The sequence below is a fragment of the Charadrius vociferus genome, unplaced genomic scaffold (assembly GCF_000708025.1).
Source record: "Charadrius vociferus isolate BGI_N301 unplaced genomic scaffold, ASM70802v2 scaffold423, whole genome shotgun sequence".
NCBI classification, from domain to species: Eukaryota; Metazoa; Chordata; class Aves; order Charadriiformes; family Charadriidae; genus Charadrius; species Charadrius vociferus.
In genome coordinates this window covers 1,485,964-1,495,114 of record NW_009648149.1, presented here as the reverse complement: position 1 = coordinate 1,495,114, position 9,151 = coordinate 1,485,964, and the positions used below count along the sequence as shown (strand labels likewise).

Sequence of the window (9,151 nt, the reverse complement as noted above, 5' to 3'; positions counted from 1 at the left end):
CAACTGCTCTGATTATTATTGTCGACTGTGTATAAGATGTGTTTATGATACCGAACAGTCTGTCTTCTCAAATAATGGCTTTTTGAAATATTTTTTTGACAATTTAATTCTTACGTAGCAAATGTAGTTTTGTGCTATTTTTGTTGCTTCTGTGTATAAATAATGATCCTAAGCTGGTGTTTTCCCTGAAACACTGTAAAGTATCTTTTTATGTTACAGCAACTGTTCAACTGTCAAGCTTTACGCAAACTGAGTATACCAGACAATGACCTTTCAAGTCTGCCAACCACTATTGCTAGCTTAGTTAATCTCAAAGAACTTGATATCAGTAAAAATGGTAAGAGATCAAAAGTATAAGTATTTTAAAGAATTGTAATGAATATGAACAATAATGAAGTTTTGATTCCTAACGATTAACGAACTTGTGTTCTAGAAAATGTGCTCTTTTTCTAGATGATGTACTATTTTCCTGTCTGGCACTTTTGAGAAGTTTGGGGAGATATCTGCTTCTGTAAAAAAATAAAAAAAATAGAGGGTGCTTTAGCATAGTATCCCGTGATGATTGCTGACTGATAAACATTAGAAATAGGAGCGGGAGATCATTTGTCAGTGCACTTACGAACCATTCCACTTTCCAAAGTGACTTAGTACGTCCTGGGCTCTTGTGGAATGTATTTAAGCAGATAAGGCTGCAGGTAAACAATCCCCAGGATTTGTATAGCCAGTGACTAATTTGCTGATGTGCGTTTTGGAATTACTCATTTACATATTTATGTGCCATAAACCTTTGCATGTCTGAAAGTGTTTTGAAAATGAGGCTTAGGCACTCTCAAAAATTTTGAAAAATTTCTTATCAGTATAGGCTTAGAGACTCAGGATTATATGTGTGTTCTCCTGAGAAGAGAGGGAAGCGAAGAAGAAAAACATCAGCAGTTCAGAAAGAAATGAAAGGCACAAATATTAGTACAAATGATGTCACTATTTAACTCTGTAAAATTATATAAATCGAGCATTAGCATAATAGTTTTAGTACAAGGCATGTTACCTGTTCTGGTGTATTTATTTAGTGCTTAAGTATCATCTTTTAGACTATAATACTAAAATATATGTATTCTTCCTCTTATAGCTTAAGCCTGATCTGAAAATGCCAAATGAACTCATTTATGAACAAAGCACGTTGGACAGTTTTTTATGTGTGTGTAACAATTCTTTCAATATTTTTTTAGGAATTCAAGATTTTCCAGAAAATATTAAATGTTGTAAGTGTTTAACAATTATTGAAGCCAGTGTCAATCCAGTCTCTAAGTGAGTATCAGTAGCTTGTGTTTGTACACTGCAAGTGCAGAAAATTTACATAAAGTGAACTAAAAGTTAAAGGCATTGTATCCAGTTTATTTGCAGGATTAATCTAAATTTCTTTTTAATTGTTTGAAATCCGGTGTTGATGTATCTATGAAAAGATCGGTGTACTACACCACAAATGGAGTGTCTTTCCACATAGTAAGGAAAGTGTTGGCAAAGCAGTCGTATGATGCAACCTTTTAAACACGGGGGCCTGGTGTTTTATGGTTCGGGAATTAAGCCACGCTGCATCCTCACATAGCGTGAATCTCTTGGTTGGGACTTTGGCAGCCCTTATTCCTTCCAAAAACTTGCAATAATAGTAACAAAAAAATTTGTGCTGTAATCCCATGATTTATAAAATGGAGTGAAGGAGATGAAAGGATAAAATTTTACTATTTCAGTTAAAGAAAAAAAAAAAAGAGATAGAAAGTAAACACCTTAGGCTTAAAACCCTCCACTGGGAAGGGAGGAAAGGCTGATGTAACTTGAATGTGCCAGGCATTTGGATTTCATGTGGTTGTAGCAACGTGGAAAAGATGAGAACGGGCAAAAATGTTGTCTTTAACAAGTCAGAAGTTCTCGAGAATTTGGGTAGAAAAAGAAGGTGAGAGAGAAAGTAATCTTTCTCTTTCTAAATATACATTGTTATTATTTCCATAGCAACTTTGGTGCGAGCATTAAGCTTTTAACTGTTTTTTTAGGCTGCCAGATGGCTTCACACAACTTCTAAATTTGACCCAGCTCTATCTAAATGATGCCTTTTTGGAGTTTCTTCCAGCTAACTTTGGAAGGTAAGAATTAGTCATCGGAGTACATCGCTCTTTCATATGAACCCAGTTTAGGCTTTCAGCACCATTTTAAAGCTGTATTCTTTTTAAAAACAAATCAAAACAAAAAACAACCAAAAAAGAGATTTTGGCTTTCCAGCCCTATTTTGATGAATGATTGTTGTTGGAGAGAACGTTATGTCAGCAAGAATTTTATGATGAAGTAGTGCAGTTGGGTGGTTTAGGGAAAAGGTGGGAAGAAACAGAAATTGAAGAAGAGACCTGTCCATGATTGAATGTGTTATTAAATTGTGGCAAGGGCAGAAATAACAGTGTGGTCTACACCTATTGAAAAATGAACAGAAAGAAAAAGTGTTGTGAGTCAGAAAAGAAGAAAGAAATGACTGAGCATGGCAGAGTAACCAGAGGAAAAACGTGAAAGCAAGAAGAAGAGAGAAGATTCAAAAGACAGCAGAGCAGAAAGGATGTAGAATGAGAGTAAAAATAAGTGCAGCAGAAAGTGAGCCAAAAAGTGTAAGATAAGGATGAAGCTGGGGGGCGGAGCGGATCAAAGTTTAAACAATTTGCTGTAGCCATTTAAGAGGGCAGTAGAAGCCAGCGGATCCCTACAGTGCGCAGGTCTGACAGAACCGTCCAGTTTATTGCACCCCTGTTACACTGGTGAGGGAATGGTCAGCCTTTCTGCCCTCGGAGCATCCAGCTGGGCAAACAGCTCGGAAGACAAAGACACAGAGAAAATTGTACAGAATTCACCTAGTATTATTTTTTTCCTGGTCTATCCAGCTACCCATATGTGTGTTTTATTTTCAACTGGGAACATCAACTCGGCTCTCCAAAATTAATACTGAGGTGACATAATTTGTGTTGGAAATTACATTGGTATGCTCAGGCATTGAGAAATAAAAAGTGCTGCTTTATCAGCATTTACTTGATGGGCCTGTCGCTGACCCAGAGCTGAGTCTGCACTCTACGCCAGAATACCTTTCAGAACATCCCAGTTGAAAAAAAGCAGAAGAAAAATTGTCATGGTTTGCATTTGATGAGTGTTTGGAATATCAGAGTGAAACGTAAGACAGCCTGCTTCTGCAGTTTGGAATCAGACATTATGTTCAAGTGTTAAGGAAAAATAAATATATGAACTGGCCTGCAATTTATCACGTGTAGTGTTTATATTAATTGTGCTCTTCTAAAGCCTTGCTGGTACTCTGTCTAATAGTCTTTGTCACTTAAGGACATGTCTACTATTCTAAATCTTTTAGTAGAAAGCACTAGCTTTTTTTTTTTTTCTTTTACAAATGCATATTTTGTCTAAATGAAATGATGCTTGTTCCAGCTGTGGTTGTTATTCCTTTATTATTATTCTGCTCCTGTATTATCTATTTGGTATCTTGCATTTACAAATCCCTGTCATGTTCCCCGAGCTTCCCACATTAGCATACAGACATTGCTCTTTTTTTTTACTAACCACACGTAGCTCTTTAACTGTATCTCCCTTATTGCTTTTCTCCAAATTTTAGTGCTTTCTTTATATCTTCTGGTACAGTAATATTCAGTTAGTCTGTTACAGTCTCATTTAGACACGTGAATAAAGTCAGGAACAGAGCCTACCCAGGCATCACGCAAACGTCTCTCCACATTTCTCATTTAAAGTTGTTCTTTTGAGTCCTGGTTAAGCACAACTGTAGGACTTGAAAGGTTTTCTGCTTTATCTGGCAGGAAAAAGGTAAGATCATAGTTTTCTAGAAAAGGATAGTATTGGGAAGCCTGAGGTTCCATGAAACAGAAAACTGATGTTGTGCCGGACAGAGCTATTTAAAGCTTTGTTGTATTTTTTTTTTAAACTTTTCTCACAGACATGTGTTTACACTTGTGGCACAAAAGGACCTGGGCTGTAGAGAGAGAGTATGAAAGCAGTGTTAATGAAATCGTTGCAACTCACCATAAAGTTCCTCAATAAACTTCCTTCACATTTTGAAACTGTGTTATCAGCCTAAAAAAATTAATAGTATGACTCTGGGCTGCCACCTCTGTTTAGAAGTGGTACAATTGCAAATAAGTTGTGTAGAACTGCTCCGTTTCACAGAGGCCTTCAGCAATCCCAGGCATGGTCAACTCATACATTGGATGTACCTCCGAAAAATAGTTGATTGGATATTCCAGATTTTCTGAGAGTGGATTTGTACAATTTGAGATGGATATTGTTCATCCTTTTGGTTTTATATCCTCTCCTTTTTCCTCCCCACATTGATTATAATTGGGGATTAAAGGAGCAGCAAAAGGGTGACATGAATCAAAATCCTTTTGCGTTTATCAAATTATCTTCCTAGACAGTATGGGTAATTGGACAATACTGCCCAAATTCTGGAACTCTAATACATTAGGTTTTTCATCTCGTCTGATGTGTCCTCCTTCCTTCCCATTATCCTACTTCATGAAATTTATTGCTGTGGCTTAAATAATATTGCCAGGTAGAGTTTGCACAGTGGTACGGAATTGTGAAGTCCTGTTAGGTTCTAATTCGTGCCAACACTTAAGCACGTCTCCTACTTCTGTTTAAAATACAGTCAATTCAATGGAGATCTGTTCTGTAGTGTTGTGGAGTTGTAGAATTCACTGCTCAAAAAATGCAAAAGAAAGTTGCGAACTAAATAGCCGTTGCTTTTTGTCCTTTAATAGATCTGGAAATGTTTGAGAGAAATTAACTTTAAGTATGTTTGCATTGTTTTAAATAATTAATACAAATAGCTTCAAGTTACTGTGAAAAACTGATATGTGTCAAAGTTTTTCAGAAGAGTTCAGATAAGGACAGATACGTCCTTATCTGAAGCAATTTGGTTCTGTGTACGTTTTGTGACATATTCAGACCCACAATAACTGGACGTCTTACTATTGTGCATTAAGCAGACTCTTTTTTTTGTGGAAATAAGTAGTTTCAAATAATTCTTACAGATTCCTGAACTAATTAATTGAGTGAACTAATTATTTGCTGTCATATTTCTAGACTTGTCAAATTGCGGATTTTGGAGTTAAGAGAAAACCACTTGAAAACTCTACCAAAGTAAGTGATTGAATGTTTACATAAGTCTCTTTCACCTGAAATTTCCAAAAGTTCAAAATAGTTTTGTTGTTAGCAATGCAATGGTGTCATTTCTGTTAAGAGCTATTTTTTCCATGGGTTAAAGAAATTCTACTGAAGGACTTTAGCAAAAAATTGAACACAGAATGGAAGATGGAGACTGGTACATTAGCTAACTGTAACTCAATATCCAAAATCTATAACGTGACATTTTAAAATATGAGATATAAACAAAATTGGAAATCAACGTCTGAGGTAACCCTGGTCAGTGATTATTTGACAGTATTTTGCTCGTCAAGAAGTAATCTGATGTATTGAAAATTTACACAGTGTAACCTCAGTAGAACAATCTCCCCATATGTTCTGTGCAGAATTGAAATGTATTTGGTGGTTTACAAAACTATTTAGAAATCTGTGTCATCAGAATGTTGAAGAAATGTCAGTTCGGTAGTGTTTCTTGGTGCTATTTACTGAAAAAGTAAGTTCCTATAATTTGTTGCTATAATTTGCCAACATTTAAATGATATTTTGGAAAGGAAACAGTACAGAAAGGAAAAATAAATCTATACATGTCCCATGCTAAATATAGGAAGTTGCACTGCATGAAGCAAGGAATATGTTTGTGTATTCAGACCGGCATGATATAACTCTTTTCTGCAACAGGGATCCTAACCAGTGAAAAAATATCCATGGATTTGGGGATTGTTAGAAATGGGGGTTGTATGTCCCCGTCGTAAGTGAGACTTACAGTGGTGGCAATAGACTGTATTTATGAAATGTTGCTAATACTGAATTGCATATTATTTAGCTCATTTTAAAAGGGCACCCTTTTTAGCAAGCATGCCTTTATCAAAATCTCCTACACAGGCATTTTGCCTATAATGGAATATGGTGACATTTTCATTACTTCTGTGGGCTTTTATCCACGGTACTTTCCTTTTTTTAAGGAAAGCTATTTTTTGTGTGAAAGGCAATATTCTTTATATCAGTGGAAAACACTTTTTGGTCTCAACTTTCTATTTCCTCTGTTCTGAGTTAGATTTATCTATTTTGAAAAACAAAACCAAAAAAGCTTCAATCTGCTACCAAAGTGTTTATCTGCATTTAAAAATAAGCTCTGTTCCGGACAGCACATTTGCAGCCTTTGAGGTCTTTATCATCTGAATTATGCTGTAGTATATACATGTTGTATCGTGCTGTAGTATATACGTGGTATCATGCTGTAGTATATACATGTTGTCTAACTACGTTTTGAACATCAGTCTCTTTTAGAAGGGAATTGCGTAGTCTTTGCGTGCAGAGGGTGCTTGCTGGAATAACTGGATGTGCGTGCGCTAGGATTGAAGAATCAGAATTCCACAACAGAATAATTTTGATCAAACAGAGTATTTTTCTATTGCTGGTCTAATTCAAATCCCACTAAAGATGATAACAGACTTGTTACTGAATTCAGCGGGAGTGAGATTGGGATGGTGTGTCGTTGTTACTAATAAAGATAATTAATTTTCTTCCGTGATACGTGGTGTTTAACAAGCAAATTGTGGCAAGTGTGGCGGGTGTTTGGCAGTTGCATAGGTAAGGGTCGTAGCCTCTGGTTTCAGCAGCGCTAAGTTTGTTGAGGTGGCTGGGTGTCACTCTCCCCACTGTGTGATTCTGAAAGTAAGGAAGTTCTTTGATTCCTGTAACCAAGGGAAACGTGATTCGCAGGCGTGTTTGTTCTCTGCTCTTTGCTCTGGCAGGAGGCTTTGCTATAGACTGCTGAGACAAACGGGCAAGAAAAGGTTTTGCTTATGCAAATGCTTTCCTTAAAACTGATAGATGAAAGGGACAGCTCTATTATGAAATAAAGTGAGAGGAAGAAAGCCGACAAGGTCATTTTTGCATCAACTGCGACAAAAATGAGGGATCTATGCATTTCTGGGCTTCTTTTATTCTCTAGAGCAGTTTTCTCTGCAAGCAAAACCGGCCCACGGTGTAATGGTTAGACAGGAGTTACCACGTATTTCAGGGTGTTCGTTTAGAGGATATATGTCCTGCTTCCTAGTTAGGGTCAATTTGACATTTTTTCTAAAATGAGAGTAACTACTGGTCTAAAGCATCCTCTCTGCTTACTGGGAAGAGTGGGCCTGGGAAGGTCCGGGCTGAGCGTGGGAGGTTGGAGGAGGAGAGCGGTGAGGCCGTGGCTGGTATGGCAGTACCGGGATGTCGTTTAGGCTTTACAGGGAAGTGGGAAAACGTTAAATACCAGACTGTTTTATTTTCTCAGCCAACAAGAGAGGGAAAATCATGACAAGAAAACTGTGTCTGCAATAGAACCATCTGCAGTTAGGAAAACAAATGCAGGAATAGAAATCAGAATGTATTTTACACTCTAGTTGCAAAAGAGGTGATGCCGGTCTTTCAGATATATACTTAAAGGCTTTCTCTTTTGTCCTACAATTTATTATATCTATCATGAACAATATAACCTGATTATGTTGGTAGTTTGTCCAGTAGCTCTAATGTAAGAAAGGACATAAAAAGGAAGGCACATAAATAATTCTAATATTGTAATTTGGCTTTTAAATAGATGTGAAATATACTGTAAGAATGTTTTAAGTAACTTCTGCTGAGTACTGTTACCATGTTTCATGCAACTTAAAAGGTGTTATCAAAATGCAGATCATATTCTGTCTGTTCGGTGCTGTAAAATAGATGTATAAAGAATTTTTAAAGGAATTATTTAGCATTTTGGCATAAACTAGAATTAAATGTGCTTTGTGTTTACCATAGCTCTAATTTTGCTATATTTCATACTAACTCAACAGTCAAGACTGTTGTAAAATGTATCCATGGTAACTGAATGCAAAATGTTCTAAAATCATTTACAAAAATATCAGATAAAGTAAAAACTTAACTACAACTTGGCTGCAAAGGAGCTCTCTAACCTGAGCGTAGATCTCCAAGGTGTCCCTCTTTAACACGTCTTGCGTTAAAAAATGAGAACTTCCCTTTGCTGAATTGGTTGACATAATTTTACAGCATCTAAAACATGTCCAAACATATCACCGTATTCCCAGGCACTTTCCTGAGAGAAAATTAGCGGAGCATCGTTCCTAAAGTGCTTTGAAGAGTCCTCTGATTCTTTCTGACAAGCACACCAGGCATTTAAAATAGCACTGTCCTGCTGTATCATACGGGGCTGGAGACATACGTTGCCCTTCAAATTAAAATGCTGCAGGATGTTCCTATTTTCTGTCAGCAGCACTTTCTCTTCAGAAAGTACTACTAGGCTTGCAGCTATTTTTAACATACTGAAAATCTAGATCTTCACAATGCTGTTTTATAAAATCAGTAATTTGTGTTCTCACTTACACGGTTTCATTAAAGATTATTATTGATACTGGTTTCCAGGATCTTTTGAGCACTTAGAAATATTTGGAAATCTCTGGCCAATATTGTAAATAATTTTTGATATTTTATTAAATCTTTAATTTGTGCAACAAAAAAAGAAAAATCTGTTCTTTTCTCTTGAATTTCTGTTAAATGTTTCAAAGCATTTGTGAGATTCTGACCGAGTTTCTTACACTGGAACAACGTTACCACCTAGATGACAGGGTTGGCTTTTGGCTTGAAGAACCAACTAAGACAATTTTTATTACTCTGTTTGGTTAAAAACATACTTGATCTTTCCTTGATATTACTGTGTAGTAGCTCGGGATGGTGTTTTATAGACTGTGGCTCTCGATAGCTCTGTGGCATTCTGTTCTGTAATACCACCCGACTGATTGTGTATTTGAAGCCACAGGCGAAGCTTTCCTGTTGCCAGTGATGTTTTCAGTCCTTTTGCACCCAAACCGACGCAATTAAAATCAGTGGATGGATTCCTGTGAGCTTCAATGGCTTTTGAATGAGGCAGTTTATGCTTCAGTGTTTAATTGTTCTGTGTTTGCATAATTTCTGG

General features: G+C 36.6%; 1 protein-coding gene across 1 annotated transcript in view; it reads left to right on the top strand.

Annotated features, from left to right (window-relative positions):
• Positions 1-9,151, top strand: part of LRRC7 (leucine rich repeat containing 7) — a 103,439-nt gene that overhangs the window by 5,592 nt on the left and 88,696 nt on the right. The window contains exons 2-5 of the mRNA XM_009883995.1: positions 220-337; positions 1,227-1,305; positions 2,046-2,135; positions 5,134-5,190. Of these exons, the coding sequence (XP_009882297.1) occupies positions 220-337; positions 1,227-1,305; positions 2,046-2,135; positions 5,134-5,190 (344 nt within the window). The remainder of the gene's footprint in view (positions 1-219; positions 338-1,226; positions 1,306-2,045; positions 2,136-5,133; positions 5,191-9,151) is intronic.